Genomic DNA, 23,949 nt, shown 5'->3' on the forward strand with positions numbered 1-23,949 from the left:
TTCCAGGKAGCTGAGAAACCTGGGCCTTTCATCATCTGTGTACTGACGATATATGTTGTCCTGTATTTTATGTCCATAAAAATTTTATTACCTTTGGCAGTGRATAAGGACTGAGAAGAGAGGGAAATATGGATTGATTTTTCAAKTATATTTTCAAGTATCAATATAATTTTGTATCTCTTTTACTATTATTGAGGGACACTCTCACTAGATACCAAAAGTTGTTATAGTGGTCTGGCTTCTGCAATAATTCCATTTAACTGTGGATATTTGTCTCATGTCTGTGACTATCTGTGTAAATAAAGAAAGCCACTRCAATGAGGTGGCATGGATTTGAATTTTTCTTCATAATTACTCAGTTGTGATTGATCTGATAGTTGCATCTCTAGTGTAGGCACTACAGGCCTTCTTCATACTCAATAAGAATTAWCATCTTCAAAGGGTCATACATTTGATTTTAGAGCAAATATCTCTATGGAGATATTTGAAACTTTTTAGCAGTGCTAAAGATTTAGAGATCCTATTGACTGTCTTCTAAAATTGTCTCCCTTTCAAGAACATAAATAGCATTACTTGATTTTTAATGGTAACAAGCTGATTAATTACACAGAACTGTTTTACTCCTAAGTGATTCCTTAGCTGGGGGAAAATCGGAAAGAAAGAAGTCTTGAAAACAGCTGTAATCATTAAGAAAAGTTATATCAAGTAATAAGAAAACTTTCAAAACATGTTTGAATAAAGGAAACTTGTATTCAATAAGAAAACTGCAAAGCAGCAATTTGAATTTCAGCGTGCTGTGGTCACTGTGCTACAGCAAATCTCAGCCATTGATTTGTTTGGTCACAGCGTCTTCTAGGCTGAAATTGTTTATTAACCACTACAAGCTAAGATTTTCTTTCTTAAGAAAAGAAATATATATATATAATTTGTGGTAATCATTAAAATACATAGAATTGCCTTGAAAAATTATATACTGTTCAGAGAAAGATACTTAAACCTCTATTTTTGTAGAGCATTGAAAGGAATATTGATTTTACAATGGAAACTCATGGAAACTGTGCAGCCAACAAACCTCATCATTTCTGGAGTATCCCTGAATTCAGAACAGATACAAACCATGAAAATAATGTTACATGTGAACTTTATTTTGTGACTTTTTTTTTTAATCAACCACGAAAGAAGACATTTGAGAGCATGTTTCTTGTCTTGCTTAGAGAAAGTACAATGTCAAACACTTAATCGGGATCTTTAGCGATCTAAACCCATGTCAGCAGTGTCTGCAGCTTTCAGTTGTTAGCAGGATTGGTTGATTATATTTATACTGTCTGACAAGTGAAAAATCTCACCAAATACTGTGAAAAAGCCCCATAATAACTTTTGTACTGGGTGATTTTTTACCAAATACTGTTTTTCAGTCTTCATAGCTCTGAGTTCCCTCCTAAAAGCATGAAGTACTGATTTTCCTCTGTAATTGTGTTCTGATAAAATTTCTTGTGGGCCTGATGTTTTCTGAAACTTAATTTGTCAGTGAATTTGCTGGGCTTTATACAGTGAATGTAGGTTGTGCCAGATTGACCTGACAGATTAGATCCTGACATTACAAAATCTTGTCAGTACAAAAACTGCAAGGTATTTGATGTGGGGATTGTTGTATGTTGGGCTCTCAAAACTATTAATAAATTGTAAGAGTAGCATTTCTTAAGACTTGGTTAGATCTTGACACTCTTGTCATTTTTTGGTTACAAACCCCAGAATTTTTAAGTCACAAAGTCAGTCTACTGTTGATACAGTAAAAATTAGAATCCTGTAATAAACCTGGCTGATGTTGAGGGTCTCAGAAGCAGGATTTCTACATGGCTAGGAACTGCTAACTTTTTTTTAGCATAAGCTTGTAGGTGATTAGTTGGGTGAAAGAGGAAGAGCTGGTGCATCAGTTACCTTTGGCTCAGTTGTGCATCCTGCAGTTGGATCAAAAGATGAGTGTGTTCGGAGAGGCCGCTATAGTAGAAATAGTAAGAACTTACTTTTTTTGTAGAAAGCAGTGTTGTGATCAACTAGTTTTTTTAAAAAGTATTGAAACCAGATGGTGTGAGTCAGGAGCTGCAAGGGTCATCAGAGGCTGTGGAGAGCCTGCTCTGAGAAAATAGCTTAATGGTGCCTGCATCCTTCCCGCTATTAAATGGAAGACTGAAGGAATGTAAGTCCTGTTTAAAAATTTACTGGAAAAATAACAAAGGTAACCAGCAGAAAAGTGTTTGCTACAGTAATACTGGGAAAAAATTATATATGACTGAATCTAAAATGAGTAGCTTGAAATTAGGAAAAGGGTTTCAAGATGACCTGTCATATAAGAAGGAGCGTGGATAAAAAAAGCCAATAGCCACATTGCAGCATTTTCACCGCAGTGCAGTACAATATAGTCRAATAGAATCAACTTGTGATAGAAACTGTGGCCTTGCATGATGGCAGAGACAGGACTTCTGTTCTGAGGTCTTGCCAAGTTTTGTGTCCTTATGCTTTYTCAAAAGTTTGGGAAAAGCCCCCAACTTCAACTGCGTATGGCGTAGTGGCCATTTATTGAGAGGAAATAGATGTATGGGCTGGTGGACACAGGAGTTTCCATGACTGGATAACTGTTGTTTAAAAATGTGCTTTGATCTTGTGGTTGCTCAGCAGGAAGAGCACATCAATGTCAGTGCACCTAATCCCTTTCTTCTGACATAGACAGGAAATCTGATTTAAGCGATGGTGAGTTTGGCCACGAGCAAAGGAAATGGACCTCAGTAAAAGATCAGAGTTTCACAGAATTCTACCTTGTGGTTTTTCCTTTTGTGCTTCCTCTTGTATGTCATGTATCACAGTCTCTGTGGTTGCAAAAGGCTAGAGTTTATGCTACTGTGCAATTACAGTGMTAGATACAAGACCCAATGTGCTTCAAGAATTATTTAAATATTGAAAGAAAAATCAGATGTGGGAGCCACTAGTTCTCAAACAATCCTGCAGTAATATAATACTGGCRTGGATTTTTCAGGGCAGGTGTAAAGTAGGACTGCTCTTTAATAATTAGCTTMATAAAATCAGACTTTGTAAATAGTAAATCAAAGTCCATTTGTACTATGCTTCTATTTTATGTTTATGATACTGTGATTTTATGTGTTATGCTATTGAATGCCATTTATTAGAGATATCTGGTCCTATAGAGTCCTGYTGGATTGAGTTCTGCAAAAATTTTAGTTAGCAAATAAAATGAGAAATGTTTCTCTTAAGTATTTACATGAGTATTAGCATTTTTATTTTTACTATTTAGCAGACACATAGGCAGAAAAGAAAATCTCAGTTTGAACTGTATTACAGTTTTCGTAATATTACCAATAGGTTATTTTTACATTTCATTCATGGCAATTGCATGTTGAATGCTAACTGAAACTGGAAAGAAGACAATTTTGAGATGTGCTTCACAGTAACTAAGGCAGCTATGTAGGTATTTTGTTTCTTCATTAAGAAATTTCACTGTACAATTGATAATATTGGTGGAAGATATAGATTAGATTATGTAAAAGATTTATAGTTTTGACTTTAAAGCAGTAAGTTCATTAGTGGAGTGAAAATGAAAATTGTGTAAATGATTTAGTATAGAAATAAAGCTCGCATAACCATTTTAAGTATTAAATTTATTTAAATGGTCAGTTCTAAAACAGAGACCAAGTTAAATACTTGGGCTTGATCCAATGAAAACTTCTGTGAGACTCCTAAAATATACATTTAACATCTACTGTTATGTTTCTCTATKGTGTAAAAATAATCAATTCTGTTATGTGTTTCTGTGTGTAATATTGCTGGATATGTTACAGGTCCCATGCATTTGTTTTTATGCATGCATTTCATTGACTTCAAACTCAGGGCAATAATTTTGAACTGTTTGTTCTGGCATATAAAAGCAAACTCAAAATTTCATAGCCTCTGAAATATATTATTCTTCATCTTCATATTTGGACCAGTTTTTAAATTAAGACATGTAATGCTAAGTGTTTATGGTCTTATTAAATATTTTAAAATAAAAGTGTTCCATTTGCAGCACATTTCTTGGTCGTTTGTAACAGAGCTGCATTGACTATTTATAGCTGCAAAAATTATTGAAGTATTAATTTCTTATTCTCTTAGAGATCTTGTTTCTGTTTGTTTTATTGGCAATTTCTCATTACACTGGAATATCAATATAGCCTGTTTGAGTAATAATGTAGGAAATGAAGMATGATCAAAACAAAAAATTACATCTCTAGGAAAGAAGAAAAGCTAATTACTGTATGAAGTTTGGTAAAATGATTATTTCATGCTTTTTTTTGGGTTAGCCTGTACCCAGAGGCTCAGTCTGCAATATAATTTGTGTTTCTGAGTATTTCTTTACAGAAACCTTTACACAAAACCTCATTACATTTTTCTCCAATTGTTTACACTTTTACTGTAGAATAAAAAATACCTTTCTATTCTCACCAGCTTTCTTAACTGTTAATTTTGCCTTCATATGAGAGRACATTTATTAGTCACTTGAAGCTTTTCATTAGAGTCCTTCTACCTGAGGGCTTGAACCATCAAGCAGCTTCCTATAAATTGAATATATAAGTAAAATGACAGCTTAGTTTGAAGAATGCGCTATAAAATTCCTTATATCTTTGTGTCAAGTAATCTAATAATCCCCTCTACTCTGAGCCTGCTTTGCTTGATCACTACTGTGTAAATGTGATCATGTAAAAAATATTAGGTAAGCTGTGACTTTTTCATGGGAGGACAGGATAGTTCCTTTGTACTTGTTTCTGCCTGGCTGCCTGGCCAAGCTGTGGTTTGTCCTGGAGAAGGATTTGGGGACATTCACAGTGACAGCATCATTCTCACTRTGCTGTCCCAAAATGCAAATGTTTCAGTATGAAAAGGGAAATGTGCTGGTTTAAATTGTTTAGTAACAAAAGCTGAAATTGCACTTCCTTTGAAGTTCATTAGTGTGTGTTGAGAGAAGTACTTCTAGGAGAATTTTACTGTGCCAGATACATACACTGACAAGGCTGTCTTTGCAAGAATCTCTCCGCTGCCTCAGCAGCTGTAAAAATAAAAATACCCCTCAATGACTATTAAAACTCTTAGCAGCAAATCCTTTCAGTCACTTTTGGCATGCTAAGCTTAACCAGGAGATGTTTTTACAAAAAACTTGARTAAGTAGTTAGAATGGTGGGTGATAAATGATGATCAAAAAGTATAAAGTCTGATTGTATTGGTAGCATATTTTTAGCTTTTGTTATTAAAAGGTAGTAGTTAATTAGAAGTAGGTTAATCTTCACTGAAAAGCTTAACAAATGTTTGTTGTGCAGAACAACTGCTCATTCATGCAGAAAAATGACCTGTGATCTGCAAACATTTTCACATAAGAATAATCTTAAGCCGGYGCTTTAGCTCTATTGATTTCCCTTGGATTATTCAGCCGTGTTATCGTACGTGTAGCAGTTTGGAGGAGCATTTACTGAACAGATGAGTTAGTAATGCCAAATAACTAAATAAAGCAATAACCTTCAGATACTGGTGGGCTGGGGAAATCATTCTACCTCTGGGGCTTTGGGTGTGCTTTTAGAAAATATATGGGTCCCGGTGCAAATATTCGTAATTGCCACTTGAGAAAGTGCACAGAAAACTTGKAATATCCTATAGAATAACATAATTTGTAGGGCATTGTCTGTACGGTGGTTTGCTGCTATACAGAGGAATAGTTTCTATTTGAATAATTCTGTCATATTCTGSATATCTAACATATAGCATATATATATTTAGGAAATACCTTAGATTGTTTCAGCTGTGGGGTAGCAATGATTGCCTAGGAGAAAACAGTATTTCTAGTATTTGTTGCAAAAATGTGGGAGGTGATAATCTAGTAGATTGCAGTTAATTATCCAAAACCTGACTTGCCTAAAGACATAGTCCATACTCTGGAAGTCCTGTTGCATCCTCTTGAGTGTGTCATTTGTTTTGTGGAGAAGAATTGTGCTGGCTGCTGCGCCTCATACTCCAAACAATGTAATTTACACATTTACTGGGAAGAACTTAAATCCTGTCTGTGTGTTCTTCTGAATTGAATATATGTCAATTCTAGTCCTAGATTCTACCAGAGTCAATTTAAATGGTGTAAAATTTTCATACAAAGTCTTTGCTTTTTTGCATAAAACATAGGATAAGTTGTGAAGAAATAAAAATTGATTTTTATTAWTTTTTATCCTTTTTGAAAAGATAATCTATTTGATATAAATAAAGATTTTTTTTGTTTTGTATTGTAAATACCTTGGGAATTCTGTGCTGATTTCTTTGTGCAGTTCTGCAACCAAGACAACTGAGCCACTGACCAAGGCTCTAATTCCAACAGCTTCAAGTTAATGCTCTTGCTCTGAGTGTTTGTTGGAGTGGTTCTGTTGTTAACTTGATAAAGAAAATTGAACAGACCATGCCAGTCATATATTGGGTTCTTAAAGATTGTTCTATTAATTTTTGAAGCTGGCTGAAATGAAATTCGAAGGCAATCTTYAAACCTGTGTATGAATTGTTAATTTTATGTAGTAATACTTTATCTTTTAKACAGTAAATTTTACTTCATCTATAAATACTCTTTTATGTGATTTRTTAGTATAAAGACAATATTTGCAACTAATACTAATTGCCTTATAATGGCAGCAAGGCAATGAATTACACAGAACAGATCTTTTTCCCCTCTAAATTCTTCTTTATTTTATAATTACTGAAGTATTTTGTAAGCAAAAATATGATCTCTTTTGGCAATCKTAAAATAAATTATTTTAGCAGTGAACTATTTTTCTGTGTTTGACAAGATATTAATTCCATAAATTGAAAGAATTGGTAGCAAATAAAATTATTCATTACTAATCTGTGCTAAATTATAAATATATAGTCTTAAAGTGATGTAAAAACGAGAAAAATCCTTCATTGAAGTTAAAAGTTTGCAACCTATAACTGCAGACTTCTCTGAGGAAAAATTGTATCACTGTTGTAACTATCARGAAAAGATTTATAGAAATATTTAAAGACAAACATGGCTTAGCTGTTGGAAAAAAAAATCCTCTAAAGAAAGAATATATATGTCTCTCTCTACACATATCTCAACTTGAAAACATCTTGTGGGTGTATTGTATAGTACTTACGTAGCTCATGGAAGTGACTGTTCATAGGAATGTGACACATATATGTTGTCAAAGCAAATTATGTTTAAAATGTGTAACATTTGGTGCTTGCAGCTGTCAAGGAAAGTATTGTACTAMAATTGAGAAACATATGAAAACTGCAGATGCTTGACTTTCCTGTTATTGAAAGAAAATTTTTTAAATTAGACATTATTTTTAAGCAGAAACCAAAGAAAAAGACCTTTAATCTGTATTTAGTGTCAGCTTTATTGCATGAATTACACATTTTATAAAATCGGGCTTGATTGACAACTTCTTTGGAAAACTTMTTTTGAAAATCTAAGCTATGAATTAAAAATAGATTTTATTGTAAATGATATTGCTGTGTTCATTATTAACCTATAATAGGTTTCATCTTATTTTTACAAYAGTAGGTAGGTTAGAGCTGAAAATCCATATGGGGAAGTAATAGATAATATAGATRTAACAATCATCAACGAAGTGAACTGAAATAAATGTTTTTAACTATTTAAACCCCACACTTTAGTTTATGGCAACAGCATAAATAAATATGAGTAAAAATCCAGAACAGAAAGTGAAACTCTGATACGATAAGTTTTCTCTCAGAAAAGTTCTTCAATGATATATGTGTTTTTTTTAAAATCCTTTAATCTATAGATGAGATGGCAAAATTCAGAGTTCTAATTGCCAAACTGACTACAGTTTAATTAAGCCTTTGCAACTTGTCACGAGTTCCTGCATCTAAATTTTGTAGTTATCATCAGCAAAAAAATGAATACTCTTGCATGAAGAATGTTCCTATGATTTGTCTAATGGACTTTAMCCATATGTTTAGTCTTCTTTTTAATATAATAGGTATTATACCAATTATTATTATTATATATAGGTATTATATCAAAATATATATTACAAGTTCTACCCAACTCTTTGTATTCATATTAATCTTTAATACCAACTTTTTGTTTATCGTCCTAAAGAAAGTAAATTCCTGTACTGAAAAAGGAGTAGTAAATTCTGCTCTTATATGGTTGTCATCTGGCATGTTAGTAGCTGTCAGTTTTTCGGTACTTGTAAGTGTTGCAAAATAAGAATAGTATGGGAGAGACTCTGATGGCATAAAATGTAGCAGAAATAATTTTGTTTTAAAGGGCAGCTTTGTCACTTAGGAAATATTCAACACACTGGTAGAAATGAAATGAAAAAAAAATCTTGTTTACTAATTTTAATACTTGCCAGCTAGAGGGGAAAAATGAAATAGATCCAAACAATATGGAAGTAAAGAAAGTAAGACTATAATAGGGGCAAAGACTGAGTTTGAATTTGTCAGATTTGCTAGCTGTACATTAAAGAGTTTAATTTACTAGTGTCTACTTATCAAAGTGTTTGCATTTGAAGGTTTGTTTACTGTGACTGTGGAATTGTGGAGATTCTCTCCAAAGGAAGGACAGATTGGAGCAAAAAAATTCTTTAACTATTTTGTTCTTGGCCACATGCCTAAAGGCACTTCCTCCAACAGCAGATCAGATTGCTTTATTTTTCTATACATTGCAGACTGATGACTAATGTTTTCTTTCAGTAATGCCCAGTAATGGATTTGTTTTCTTATTTTATCCTTTTTGTACAACTGTAAATCTCTATAAATGTCTGCACTTCTCGGTACATTTTTAAGAGTTTTACACTCAGAACTCTGTTTTTTTTTTTTTTTTTTTTTTTTTTTTGTTTTTTTTTTTTTTTTTTTTTTTTTTACACTCTGAATCTCTGATAGAAGAAAAAGATAAAGATATATAAATGGTACAGTATTATAATCTGAGGAAATAGGTTAAGTGTACCAAGTACTGGAAGATCCATTTCACAAATAATCATGCAACATACAGCCAGTCCCTGGTTTTAGCTCCTGTTCTAAAAACCAAGGCAAGTGATTGTTTTCAAGTGGTGTGYGTGTGATGCATTTGACTGATTGCTATGAAATTCAAGAGCAGATTTTCACTTTGCTCTGAAGTTGTTTTGAAAAGTCTTTGTAAGTGTGTATTAAGCATCAAATRTTGAGATAGAATTATGTGACCAATTAGAATGTTTTTACAGAATATAATCATGTATTTCAAGGAAGCTTTGAGTGAAAATCAGGCAAATGAAGGAAAATTGGCAAAGGTCATATTGAATAACTGAGGCTAGAATTTGGCCTCTGCAGTTAGGAAGCAGAGCAAGAAGGACAGCAATTTAGTGTTTTCATTTTTTTTTGCATTAAGAAATATTTTGATATATTGAACTAATAACTAACTATATCTATTGCTTTTGTAAACATTTATTTTTCTAATGGAGCAATAATTTACACTTTAATCGAATTATAGAAATTATGGATATCCTGCTAAATGAATATGACTTTTTCATAYAGATTTTCAAAACTGAGTCTAAAACATTTTACACTGAATGAGAAATCATTACTTAACTTCCAAAACCATTTAACTTTAAAGGTTTTTTCTAAGGTCCATCCTTGAAAGGTTTCGATTTGTTTAAACAGTCTGTCTCCTAGATGGTGGTCTGTGCTGGGTACTTGAAAACAGCAGTGCAGGACTGGGAGGCTGTGGGTCTGGAATACACTTGCATGCTTTGTGGTAATCCACCTGAGAGGTGGATTGGGCAGGCAGTTTTGGGATGGTCCAAAAATTATTGCCTTGTCTTACTGGTCAGTTACAAAATGGGAATCAAGAACTGTTTAGTACCAAAAATATTCTTTCCAGTAAGTTGTAGTAGGATATTCATTATCTACCTCGTGGACAGATACACTTATTGCACTCTATTTGCCAGGATTTTGTGCTAATATGAATCTTTTGCTTTACAAAAAAAAAAAAAAGTGTCTGGAAATGAAGCTCAAAAAATATTTATATTGCTTGCCTATATATTTAACCTCAGACCCTCTCAGAATGTGAAGTTTTCTAGGTGAATTAGTTCACTATTAAGTGCAGTTTATACTGTGTGCTATCACACAACTTCTTAGGCTTTTTATTTCCATTCATTGTCCAAAAAACCCCACTTCACAATGCTACAGTGAAAGGCTGCAATCTCAGTGTGTTACCAGCAGCTTCTATTCTGCCAAATGCTGGGATGTGTAGAAAGCACAGTAAGTGGAGTAAAGCTGCCTTGGACTGCAGGGCAACGTGCATTCAAAACAGTTCATCAGTCTGAGAAAATACTTAGCACTCTCTTGTAGAAAAGCACAGCTCTTTAACTGTTTTCCTTGTGGGCCTCGTGGAAAAGGACTGGTAGATAATACTTCATCTTCCACTTTGCTGAGCCAAATACAGAGGAAGTTGGCCAGGTTGCTGCAGTCCATAAAGGAGAGGCCAGGAGGAGACACATTTTATCCCTTCATAAAGGGTCTGCTTTGGAAAGCAAATACCTATGCTAAGCTATGGTGACAAAGGAAGCTGATAATTAGCATCAACATCAGTTTGATCTGGCTAAAGTTATTTCTACATCGACTTCTTGCAGCTCTTTGTGATCCATGCCATCACTGTGATACTTGATTGAAACCTRTTTATTTGGTTATTAAGGCTGATAATGTTACAGATTTACAGGTTGCTTTCAGATTAATGTGTTATTTGTAATATTTTGTACCATACTAGGTCAAGTACTGAAATTCTCACAGTCATTACCAAATCTGATCTCCGAGTAGAACACAGGTTTTGGGGTTTTGAGTAGAGCATGGATTTGCATATATCCAACTCAAAGGCTGGAGATGTGCAAATCCACCTAATTTCTGTAACTGCTTAATGCTTAGACAGAGCTTTAATAATCTAAGAGTTCAAAGAAGCTTGGATGTGATATTCATGTATCCAACAAATAATATGCATTCTTAGATTATATAATTTTTCTATATGCTTGAAAGTGGCACAGGAAAGAGACTCTTACTCCTATGTTCCTAAAATATTTGTTTCTTGGCAGCARTTGTCTGGATGTATAGAAAATGTACTAAATATAACCTGCCTATGATTTAATGCAGCACACGTGTACAAAATGAAAATAACATTTATACTAGTTGTTATTTTAATAAGGACCTTTTGGGCAAAAGGAAGCACTATTCTGGTCTCAACTACTTATTCAGTGATATAAATAGAAGTTTTGTGTTTCCAGGACTGTCAGTCTGGCAAAGTTCATTTGACCTCAATTTGTGATGCAAGAATCCTGAAAATAATGTCTTCACTAACATTTATTCTGTATTTCTGTTAACAGGAGGAATGCTTTTTGAATTTAGAAGCTCCTATTTCAAGAGTGTGTGGCTATGACACTCCTTTCCCTCACATCTTTGAGCCTTTCTACATCCCAGACAAATGGAAATGCTATGATGCTCTTAGAAAAATGATTAACTACTGAGCAGTGGAACAGGTGAGAAATAATATCTTATACAGACARTTTGCCTATAAGGATTCTGACAGGATTACTGCAAGGTTTGGGGCTATAATACTACTTTTTATTTAGTTAGTTATCATGAGAATTGCCTCTTATGGCTTTGGGCCTTCAGTCTTAAAGGTGTCTGAATATTTTTAAGCACCACCATTGAAGTGAGTGTTAAAAATTAATTACCTTAATCAATCTGAAAATTAAATGACTTGAATCCTGAGAAGTGAAAASAATATGAAGTGAAGGGTGAGAGCAATACTTATGCAGAGAATATATTTTCATCTCTGTTAGAATATTCAAGTTACTTCATAGGCAAACCATAGTGTTAAATTTTATAATTTTTCGTTCTTAGGTTGGTCTGTAATTCTGCAGGACTAATAACACCCGATTTACCCTGTGTATTGGCTCTATATTGCAAACATACACAAACCATTAAAAAACCATTAAAAATATGTGAAGCATCTGTAGTGTCTTACAGTTCTGTTCAAGTACAGTTATAAGGCTAATATTCAATACTTATTCTAAAAATATTTTTTCTTTATGGTCTCTAATGTAATTTGATCATTGGAGATTTCTGTTTGCAGAGTACCAGGACTGTGAAGTAATGTATATTTCTGTGTCAGTTAATCACAGTTGGTAACATCTCTTTTTTCATTATAATATTATGCTGAGTAACATTTGATGGTAGAGTATCTGATCTRGATTTAGGGTTGTACATGGCTGTGRGAGAACTTCTGGTGTTTAATAACCAGAGTTTARCAGTTTAGAAAATTTACTAACACAATGTATTCTCTGCTCTAACTGGACAGAGTAACCTTGGTTTTGAGATACAGTCTTGATGGTTCTTGTACATGGGAAATTAAAAAAAAAAAAAAAAAGAAGAAAACAAAAGGCCTTTTTCCTTTTGAATAAGAAAAGTCTGCAATGGGCTGGCAGGGGATTTTTAGTTGTTAACCCCAAAGACAATAGTGGCATGGTGGGCCCTATATTAGGGGTGCCATCTTCTGTCCATTTTACCTGTGCATTAAACTGATTAAATTTAGGGCCATGGATAGAAGGTTGCCAATACCATTATGGTAATTTCCTTTGTATGCATAGTTACTTTCAGGAGACTTTTTTGCGTTCCACTGTTCGTTCCCCTCAATAACTGGTTGTGGAGTGCCTGTATGAGAAATGGGATTGCTACCAGTGAGGCAGTGTCTCCAAAATATAAAGCAGTTCCACTTTTCTCAAAAATGGCTTGTTATTGACATGCCAGAGCGTTTCATAGAGTCAGAGAATATGCTGAATTGGAAGGGACCCATCAGGATCAAGTACGACTCCTGGCCCTGTAGAAGACAAGAATCACACCATTTCTAAATGCTTCTTGAACTCTGTCAGGCTGGTGCTGTGACCCCTTCTCTAGAGCCTATCCCGGTGTCCAGCCACCCTCTGGGTGAAAAACCTTTCCCTGATATCCAGCCTAAACCTCCCCTGACTCAGCTTCATGCTGTTCCCTTGAGTGCTGTCACTGTTTACAAGAGTGAAGAGATCAGTGCCTGYCCCTCCTCTTCCCCTCATGAGGAAGTTGTAACTGCACTGAGGTCTCCCCTCAGTCTCCCCTTCTCCATTCTGAACAGACCAAGTGCCCTCAGCTGCTTCTCACAGCTTCCCCTCAAGACCCTTCACCATCCTCATGTCCCTCCTTTGGTCACTCTCTAATATTTTAATGGCTTTCTTGCGTTGTGGTGCCCAAAACCGTGCAAAGAATTTAAGGTGAGGCCACCCAGAGCAGAGTGGGACAATTCCCTCCCTTGACTGTCTGGCTTATGCAGTTCTTAATGCACCCAATTTCCTTGAAATTAAAGCTAAAGCTGTTTTCTGACCTGTCGTCTTTTTTGAATTCTGTCTAGTCAATTCTCTCTTTTTCATGAGAGTTGTCCTTTTATGTAGGTTGAAGTAAACTAATTAAAGACTTATTTCCTTTTTTTTTGGCACCACTGTAACAAAGTTAGGGAATCTTTCCTAAAGAAAATGGTTTGGTTTTATCTGTTCCTTGAGGTGAGTTACTGGGCTGTGCTAGGTAGCCTCTGATCTGTCACTTTTCAAAAGAAACCAAAGGACCGAATATTGTTACCTCTGTAAGAAAAGGGAGACAAAGTGAGGACATTTGGTGGTTCAGAGACTTTGTTAACTCCCTGTTCCCTCTATAGGATGGTAAAGTGAGCGAGGTATGAGCTGAAAAAATGGGTTCTGGGATTGCGTAGCATTTGCACACTATCCAGTTTTCACATTGGAAGTCCACACTAAACCTGCTCTAAAACATGGAGAAGTCATCTGCATTGATACTTATATTTCTCTTGTGGGCTGAACAACACACAAATATCAGAAGAGGTTATTGTTCAGCTGAAAATGTGGATTTAGCATATCAAAGAACAGGTTTATTAGGGGTTGTCTGAAAAACAGTGTCAAGACGCAGAAAACTCTGCTTTCTGGTTTGTCTAACAAAACACCAGATTTTGGGGCCCGTAGCACCACATCTTTTATTTTGACTGACTATATATTAGTGTCACAGAATGAGCTACTCAGAGTTTTTCTGTGTGAGAACATTAATGTGTCTTGGGGAGTATTCCCTTGCTTTTCTGTGCGCTGCACATTGGTCTTACATACTTGATACAGCAGTTGCAATAGATCTCCATCCTGCTTCAACTCCACAGAGTTTGCCTGCAAGGTAGCCCACTTATGTTTCTGAGGTAGCCCACTCTGTTTCAAAGCAATTTCAAAGGATTGCTTTGCATTTGCTTCTTTTCTACTCATTGTAAAATTTGTTACTTGCCATTGGTATGGAGTGAGGAGGTWATGTGTTCCAAACTCATGTGTAGTTCTAAGAAATGGTTTTACAGTTTGTGTGGAGTTGAGCACCATCAGTCCTTCTTGATCTTAGAGAAGTTGGGCCCCTTCTTGTCCTGCTGCTGGAGACAGMGGAGCTAGCAGTTCCCCGTGGTGAAGAGGGGTTTGGGGTTGGGTTTTGAATGGTCAAGATGGTGTCATGGTTGAACCCCAGCTGGCAACTCAGCCCTACACAGCCACTCTCATTTCCCCCAGARAAATAAGGGAAAGAGAGAACTAGAAGAGTGAAAATTGGATGCTGCAGTTAATTAAATTAGCATTATTATCTTAATGTACATTTAGTTTTATTCAAGCTGTGTTGACAGCATCTCACACATGGATTGTTGCTTATCTTGAGATTGTCAGTACAGATGGATTTCCTGCTCAAAGACAGTGTTTGTTAATGTGTCTTGTGTACTTCACTAGTGATACAGGCAAGAGTAAAGKCTCTGTCTTTCAGCAGCTTTTAGTTATTGAAATTTGTAGCTATGTTAGCTATGAGACAAATAACTTCCAGGTAGGCATCTGTGTTCCAGATCACTCTCTGTGGTTGGAAAACAGATAAAGATAAAAAAGCAGTGAGATTAGGATGGATATACATTTCCTGGCTAAATGGAACAATGTCTGGCTGTTTGTTTGGGGTGGGGCGAAAAAAAGAACTCCTAAAAGAAGAAACAGAAGGTAGCCATGAAACAGAAGAAAGTAGTAACAAATTTTATAAAAWATACTCTTGTTCACAAATATGTTGAGGGGTGACTGTAGCATAGAAATGGCAGATAGCTAAGTGCTTTTCTGTTAGCTTTTTCAGCTTTTACTACCACATTTGTATATTTTGTTTTTTTGTCAAGTTTTGAATTTTAAATCTGTTCTTTTCTAGGTTACAGTTTGCCTCTGTGAAATTGTGTGTGTATTTTGGAGAGACATTGTTACTGTTACAAACTTAGTCTCTAAAAATGCAAAGTTATCACATTGAACTTCATTGCAGAACTGTTTTATGAGAAATTTAATCTTGGTGCTTAAAGGTTAGATGATGTTAGGGGATCTTCGGGGGGCTGATTTAAATTTATTTTTCTTTCCAAGCATGCGTTTGAAATTGTTTGTGCTGGGAAACAGGAAGGGACCTAAYAGGTACTTTAGTTAGTAATTGTGTCTTCCTTGGGCTCCTGGCTATTCAGCTGGGCTTCATAGAGATTGACTTGAGCACAGGAAAACTGTAATTCCTCTCCCTGTTTGAAAAATAAGACAGAGAGACTACAAAATATTTTTAACCTGAGACTAAGAACCAGGTTTTTTCAATACATAAATCACAAATGTGGCATGCTAGACTGCCTGCTTAATAATGTGCTGAYTGTAACCCACTAGAATAAACAACCTCCAAAGGTTTGAGTAGGATGCAACATTCCTGGTTTATAATCTTTTSCTGCTGGATGACAAAAATCTTGCAAGTGGCCAGTGAATCACATCTTACTTACAATCAGTGAGTACTCAACATATAAGGTACCACTCTACTTGAGCTATGAGTTAGATGGTTGGTATGGCTGCTGCTAGAGTATATTTACACCCAGACCTTGCTGAAAATTCCTGCAAGGTCAATAATGAAATTATCTTTATAAAACTCCCCATAACAGGGAAGGTGTTGACTATAGTTGCTTTACAAGACCCCTCTTCTCTGTAATAGTAGAATGATAGTATATCTAGTAGAGCTTAAGAAAAAATGCGAAACAAAACTTTAGAAAAATACAAAAAAAATTCTTAGCATTCTATTGTGGGACAGAAGACAGTTCATCTTAATTTTTTTTTTTTCACAAATGGCAATAATTAGTGGTGTGTTGACACTAGGTAGCATTTGCAGCATTTCTAACTTCTGTGAGACTACCCTGGCAGCTTTAAAGATGTAATACAGTATTTAATACAAAATGAGTAAGTAAGTAATTGGTAATTTACTTTAGTTCATACACCTTGAAGTTAAGACATTATGAATTTAAGAAAAAGGATTACCCTGGAGTTTGCTGTCTGTTTAATGTGCGGATATTAGTTTCAGTTTTAAGATTTGTAATTTGTTTTGTCATCTTTTTCTGCAGAGAGGAGAAGAGCGACAGGAAAATACAGAAGCTGCCTTCAAAACTCTTGACACTTTAATCAGAACTTTTGGGTTTGGAATTTACATAGCAGACTTTTCTTTTAATTCAGTTATCCTTAATATTTATCTTGGCTATTCTTCAGCAAGTTCAAATTTTCCTTAATTATGAAATCAGTGATGGGCAGGTGATTGTTATAGTAAGTAGTTTCAGACGTATTTAAAGATATTCCAGATGTTGGATGAATATTGCACATTGCCATGCTTCACTAAGTTACATSTAGACTTCACTGTGTATATATTAGAAGCAGAATTTTATTCAATAAAACATATTATGCTTATRTTGTCTCTTAGTTTTGCTATTGTTTTGGAAAAACCCAAAGAAGGTATTTGAATGTGACTGTATTTTCAACAAAATAAACCTTAGACAGCCAGACCAGCTTGTGTGATGAAGACATGCTTTAACTAGTGGCATTAGAGTTTCACTTGAGTGGCTTTATGTAAAATAGTCCCTAATAATGATTTCCCTTTTTGCAAGGGGAAGTCCATTTTTTTTTTTTTGAGAAGGGAGGAGAGATTTCTTTGCTTTGCTGCTTTGAGTGAGAGGCTTAATTGATACATCTTTGCTGCAATATCCTTCCCTCTAGAAACTGAATGTGTCTGCTACTAAGCAATTGAGCAAAAGCAGTTCCTTCTTTTTGCCTGCTTTGCTCTCTGCACWAATCAGTCTCATGCTGCATTGCTTCTTATCAGATTGGGTAAGGTGTGGAGRCGTTGGGGAGATGGATGCCATTTCTGTGATTATTCAGGGGGGTCTTTCAGACAGRCAGAAAAATACCTTTGTACACAAACCTGCTCAGAACAATCCTCAAGGTGACAGCTGAAACACACCAGGGAGGAAGCTGAGGGGGATAACTTCACTGTAAATTCTAAGGAAAGTGCTAAATTGTTATATTTTCAGGTCTCCTACMGTTTTGTGTAAGATTCTGCATTCATAGTTTGTGCATTCCCTAAACAATCYCACAACTGATAATGAAGCTAGTTGTTAATGTGGCCAATCAAAATGAATGGTTGTCAAATCTTGTGAATCTCCTGTAAATGCAATGTATAGAACTTGTTTATTGTTTGAAATAAGATAGATGCATTACATAATTTATATTTTTTTGCTCTGGATGGAAGCTATTTTGGGCATATGAAGAAAAATGGTTTTAAAAATTATTTCTGTCTTTGTAGAACATCAATAGATATTTTAGTAACTGTCTCCTAAAAACATACTGTTACTGTATTTCAAAGGACACAAAATAGATCCAATTAATTGTACTGCCTTAGTAAAATGTACTTTGGTAATTAATAGCCTTAATACAGTATACTTTGTATTTACAGTTTTCATGGATAAAAGTGATTTCTAATTTAGTGCAAAGCTTAAATTGCCTGTATTGAAATATGGAATAATATATTTCTAATAAACATGTAGAAAATATTTGCTCTTAATGTGGACTGCTACAATCTGGTTGAGGGGCAGGTTTTGTATTTTTGGTGACTGGTGGTGTGTCCAATGGTATAAAAAAATGGTTTCTTTCTCCTGTGTTTTGGGTAATAGAGTATTTTTCCCTGGCAAAGATGGATTATGTTCTAAAATAGGTGCTGCTCCCAGAAGCCTACCTAGATGGCAGCATTCACTCACATAACCTGTGCTCAACAATGAGGCTGTCTCAAGTGCGTGTTATGGAAAAATTACTTACAGTTCTAAATTGGGMAAGAAGGTGTATGCTGCTACATACAAATAACTGTTTCTCATTAAGTTGCTTTATAATAAAATCCAAGGACAAGTCATATTTTCTGGTTTTTAACTACTTAGGTCTCCTAATTAGATATTCTAAGATTTAACCTGGCAGTGATTGTTTCAGTCTAACTCCTAAAGGAAAAATTGTGTCACTACTCCTTGCTGATAGTCCAKAAAATTGGTAATCTGTCTAGTCGTGCTTATTTAACACTAATTGCTGGAAATATTTACGGTACAAAGTGTAATGCTGGATCCTGAGATCTTCACAAAAGCATTGTCGAGTATTGGAAAAAGSTGCCTAGGGAAGYAGGGGAGTCACCATCCCTGGAGGTTTTTAAAAGATGTGTGGATGTGCCATTAGGGACATGGTTTAGTGGTGGACTTAGTAGYGCTGGGTTAATGGTTGGACTCRGATGATCTTAGAGATCTTTTCCAACCTGAATSATTCTATGATTCTATAAAAGGCATACACAGRCTTCATGGGACCTGGGATTTATTAACTGCAGTTGAAAGACTTATATCCTCTTCTGTCATCTAGCTCAGTTAAGACTGTAGTGCCATAACAACCTCACTGTAATAAACAGTGCACTGATTATATAAAAATAGGATTTAAATCATTAGAGGTATTCTTTCTCGTGGAAGTGCATGTGTTTATAAGAGGATTAGCCAGTAGTACATTCTCACTGCAGTAGCCAGGGGCCTTGACACAATGACCTCTGCTCCTACGGTCTGATAATCAATTCGGAGCCTATTAATCTTTCCAGACAGCTTTCTTGCTCCCATAGCTAAAACCCGGTGTTCCCGGTGCACTGCTATACTGCAGAAGCTCTGTTTTAGCCACATAACTTCAGAGGCAGCAACTGAAAGGAATCCATTCAGCAAGCTGGCAGAGATTGTTATCACAGCAGCTCATGGGGTTCAGTGAGCATTATATGTTCATAACAAAATAAGCTGACACAGTCTGTAAGCTCTGCCAGATTTCAGCAGACCCGAAATAAGGATGCAATTCTTTTGTAGCTCTTTTTCAGCTTAGCTGCTCTGCAAGATACACGTTTGTTCGATAGGGGAGAGCTACAGCTGACTTCAGTATAAACAAGATTTTTAGAACTTGGTTCWGTTGCTTATGCTTTGGCATCAAATACCATTTGAGACACCCTGGGGTATCCTGCATGGTCACTGTGTCTCCAGCTGCTGCTTCTATAGGTCCTATGTGATATCTGCCAGCCCCAAGTGTGTCTTTGGGTGCCTTAGGGCATCTCAAATAGCCCTAGATGCTGGCTTTCAGACATCTAAATGGAGCTCTTTGTTTTCTGGAGTTTTGGRTAACTGATGTCTGACTATTTGTCTTTGAACTTGCATAAAATGCCAGCACTGAGATTGATATATTCCTTGATTTTCAAAATAAATTGCTCAAATCCTCAGTAAGTATATAAGGTGGGATACATGATGTATGTCAAAGAAGGTATTGTCTCTTAGGTGATGGGCTGGTGTTTCACTGGGCTGTTAATTCCTCAAGGTGAATAATTTAGTGCAAAACTCCAGCCTTGGAGCTGTTACCTGGAGCTGGTTCCCATAATCAAGGTTTCTGATGGATATCTGAAGATAATGTGGGCAGGACCCGGTTCAATTTCAGCAAAGCCASGAGCAACAGCAGTGAGTTAATGGGACATGAGTCCTCAGCTTTCTGTAGGCTGTGTGTGGGATTCAGCTCAGGATTGAGCCACCTAAATGTGTCAAGATCTAGGTGTGCATGGCTGAGCAGAGCAGTTGAGATGGTACTAAGTTCCTTTAAGGTAATCTTGACTCCATGTGCAGGCTGAACTGACTCCATGGTGCCACTCTATGTGCTGTGACGTGTCCTGCCTGGCCCCTGGATGCTTTTGTGGGAAGAGCCAGATCTCCCACCAGTCYTCAGTCACACCCGCTGCTCAGGTCCATCTTTCACCATGCACAAAGTCCTCTGAGGCATCATTGGTAAAGTGTGGGCAGCAGGATCTAATTCTCCAGTGGCTGTGGCTGTCATGGAATCACAGCCCAAATGTAGWCATGAGATGTTTAACTTCAGATGAAATTACCCATTCCATGCTTTTGGCAGAAGGGAAAGAGAGCAGAGAGGAAGCACATCAAGGTTGGATGCTGGGGCCATTCACTAAGTGGTGCAAAGCTGGGAGAAGATGACTCAGTCCCTCAGTCCAGCTGCTACAAGCAGCATGGCCTAATCTGTACTTAGGATATGTCAGTCATCCCCAGCCTCCTAACAGAAAGAACTAAACCTCCTGATGRGCAATTCCAATTCATTTCAAGTTGCCTGTTTTTACATTTCAAGAGCAACACTAAAGCAGCCCCAGCTTTGATTTTATGTTACTTGCTTTGAAATTGCTTTATTGTCTTTGGTGATGTTTTTAAACCCTATTTTTGTCTGCCAAAGTAATTCTGCTACTCTAAGASCAGAAACGGGTGTCTGGTCTTGCTCATGTAGGGCTGTGGCTAGCTGTTCTGCAACTGACAGTAATGTGCCACCAGTGTCTCAGAAGGCGTCCCTGTTGATTCCTGTGTGTAATTAATTACTTTTATATGGTAATTAAATCATTCCTGTTTACTTGCACTCTGCTTGCAGCTGAGTACTTGCTGAAAAGAGAAATTGTCTGARTTTGTAACGCCTGTGGTTGCTCTCTTCTTGCAGTGTTGGTGAGCTCTTCCCTGCCTGAGCCACTGCTGGTTCCAGGCTTGAGCAGTCTCGGGCAGTTCTGAGGTCACGGACCCAGGCTGCAGGCAGATGCTTTCCTTCCATCTTCCCACCTGTGATGGTTTGGGCTGGCCTAGCTTTTAATTTTTTCACAGTGGCTAGTATGGAGCTCTGGCTTGGATTTKTGCTGAAAACAGTGCTGATASTACAGAGATTATGTGTAGTGACAGCCTTTGCTGGTCACCCCCCTTCTCCTGGGTGATGAGGCAGTGCAGACAAGCACAGTTGTTCCCCCTCCAGGCAAAGCCTGTCTGGTTAGCTCCCACTRTGAATTTGGGCTTTTCATGCTTGACCCAAACTTATCCTGCCATTCCCAGGGGGAAACCTAGAGGATGAAGGAGTTASTGGAGGTATGGGTGCGGGGGGAGGTGGGAAGAGCAGTCTGCRCTGCTGTCTCCATGCACGCACCTGTGGGTCAGAGAGGGGCCCCTGAGCACAAATGTGGTTTGCTTGGCTTCCCGGGGCTCTACAGGTAGCAAATCTGATGCTGCCCCTTCCCCTGTGCTGCCCTGCCAGTCTCAGCTGTGCTGAGGGCCTCGAGGCAGCCCTTGCCAAAGGTCTGACTGGCAAAGGGCACCATGGGCATGTGGAGCTGTGCTGGGATCCCAGGTAGCTTTGGTTTGGCTGGGGGCAGGAGGAGTCACAGAATCCTGTCCCCGTGGAAGCTGTGACAGTGGGACCGCTCGTGTCTGTGAGCTGGGGGACAGCTCTGGCTGCTCTGGAGCAGCACAGCAAGGCAGGACTCATTGGGAGCTGCGCAGGGGAGGTATTAGAGAGAGATTGTTGTTTTTCAGTGACAGCCTGGGACTTGACAGGCACTGTGTGACTCCAAGCCTGACTGCATTTGCAGTGCACAGTGTTCCACATGTGGCTCAGCTGTCTCACACACTTAATTTCTTAATCTAGGGGTTTGCAGGAAGGGGCAARCCTAGATATGTTTAATTTTTTTGGATGGCTTGTGCAAGAGATGCAGAGAAGGTGCCTCCAGCAGGACCTGTGGCTGTAGCACAGTGTTGTATGCTTGTCTCTGCCATCCAGCCTGCAGAAGATCCTTAAGATGTCTGTGTCACTTATTAGATTGGTTTTGAGTAATTGTTTATCCCATAAAACCCATAAAGATAATGTCTGCTGTGATGATAAAGTTCTAATACCTGCGGGCTTGGCCTCAGGGATTTTCAAAGATGCCTCTCAAGAGAGTGGTGAGGCTGGAGTAACRAAGTGCTGTCTTGTTTAACTGCAGCTCTGATGGTTTCATGAAACTCTGATGGTTTCATGTTGTAACCTATTGCTTCTGTGGTTTATTCACAAAACATAATTTAGCTTGGGAAGGAAAGTGTGAGCGTGTTGGCATTGATATGTTAATACTTGGAGAACAAGAAGGACTAAGGACAAGGTTAGAGTAATCATGACTTAGTGATRATTACTCAAATGATTTTCTGTTAGTCCCCCCACCCATCTCTTCCTTTTTGCCAACAACCTAGTTACTCCTTCAACTACAACACTTTTAAAATTTTGAGGTGATTTTTGTCATTCTACATCGTAATAAAGCCAAACTATTGTTGCTCATTTGGTGTGTTACACTTGAGGTAGAGGTCACTGAGGCAAAGGCAAGTGGGTATTGAGCAGCCTTGCCAAGCAGAGCTGATCTGGAGCCCTGACCTCCTTGATCCTTCCTTTCCTGGCTTGCCCCCATGCCACAACCAACCCACAACTCTTCTGGGTGTGGGGAGACTTCGCTGCCCCCAGGCAGGGGGACCTGAGCTGGGGAAAGTCATGGAATGAGTACCACAGCAGTGGCTGCTGCTGCTGGTTGATGAGGAGTGAGGGGGAGAAGAGGCAGGCACTGGCCTTTTGTAGCAGGGTCAAAGCCCTGCCTGCCCTCAACCAGTGAGCCCAGCCTCCCTGGCTTCCCACTCCACTGCCAGTCTCAGGCTCAGTCCCTTGGGAGAGGGAGCCAGCCTGGACATCACAGACTATGCATCTCTTCCTGCCTGTGGTGCCTGCAGCCATCGTGTCCCACCCCTCAGCATTTATTCTTGCTCCTTGCTCTCTCTTCTCTCCCAGCTGGAGGCAGTTTTGGTGACTTAGAGCAATTCAATGCTCAGGCTGTGAAACACCCACTCAGGCAGTGGTCGGGGTGTTGTCACATGCACAGCTTGAGCCTTTGGGAGATGACACTTTATCTAATTAGCTCTCGACGAAGAACGTGTGATTCATCTTGTGTTACGCAGTGAAATCGCTGAGCATTTTGCTGTCAGCATCACTAACCGAGCCTTCGGCTTGCACAGTGCTGCAGTTTAAGGGAGGTCCTGTGCAAATTTGTCTGGGTTTCTGTCGTTGCCACACCAGCTCCCTCCCCTCAGCTTCATCTGCCTCTGCTCTTGCAAAGCTGTTTYGTGGCAGCACAGCAACTGCCTGTACTCATCCTGATGTTTTGGGAAGGAGGATGTTCAAGTTACTAATAYGGTTAAAATTATCTCTGTGGAGCATAGTTGCAAAAAATCTGATGTTTGTGGTGTCTGTATCTATGAAACACTGAAATGGGTGAGGCTGCTCTTGAATAAGTCTGGCTCCCTGAGATTGAAATCTTAAGTGTCTTTCCCAATGAATTTGATTAATTTTATTTYTAAAGTCAAGCAATCCTTAGGTTACAGTCATTTCCTTCCACTGTGCTGATAACATGTSTATAAACATAGATGAAACCTTAAGATCCTTCAACTAAATATGAAATGTGGGTCCATTTTCTAACAAGTTCTTTGGATTTATTTGCTTGTCTTTCAACCAGGGGAAATAGTTAAATTCAAGTGAGATATGTTCTTTTATTATTAATGAAGCTTTTTAATCCKTTCATTAATTCTGATGCTGTGCTGAAAATACCTGCTAGGTA

General features: G+C 37.6%; 1 protein-coding gene across 1 annotated transcript in view; it reads left to right on the forward strand.

The window, feature by feature from the left end:
* Nucleotides 1-16,874, forward strand: part of BCKDHB (branched chain keto acid dehydrogenase E1 subunit beta) — a 111,662-nt gene extending 94,788 nt beyond the window's left edge. The window contains exons 10-11 of the mRNA XM_057369456.1: nucleotides 11,421-11,573; nucleotides 16,538-16,874. Coding sequence (XP_057225439.1) covers nucleotides 11,421-11,561 — 141 coding nt within the window. The 3' untranslated portion in view covers nucleotides 11,562-11,573; nucleotides 16,538-16,874. The remainder of the gene's footprint in view (nucleotides 1-11,420; nucleotides 11,574-16,537) is intronic.
* The last annotated feature ends 7,075 nt before the right edge of the window (nucleotides 16,875-23,949 follow it).

Source organism: Malurus melanocephalus, unplaced genomic scaffold, assembly GCF_030028575.1.
Source record: "Malurus melanocephalus ecotype Western Australia unplaced genomic scaffold, MMel_1.1 scaffold_4, whole genome shotgun sequence".
Taxonomy (NCBI): domain Eukaryota; kingdom Metazoa; phylum Chordata; class Aves; order Passeriformes; family Maluridae; genus Malurus; species Malurus melanocephalus.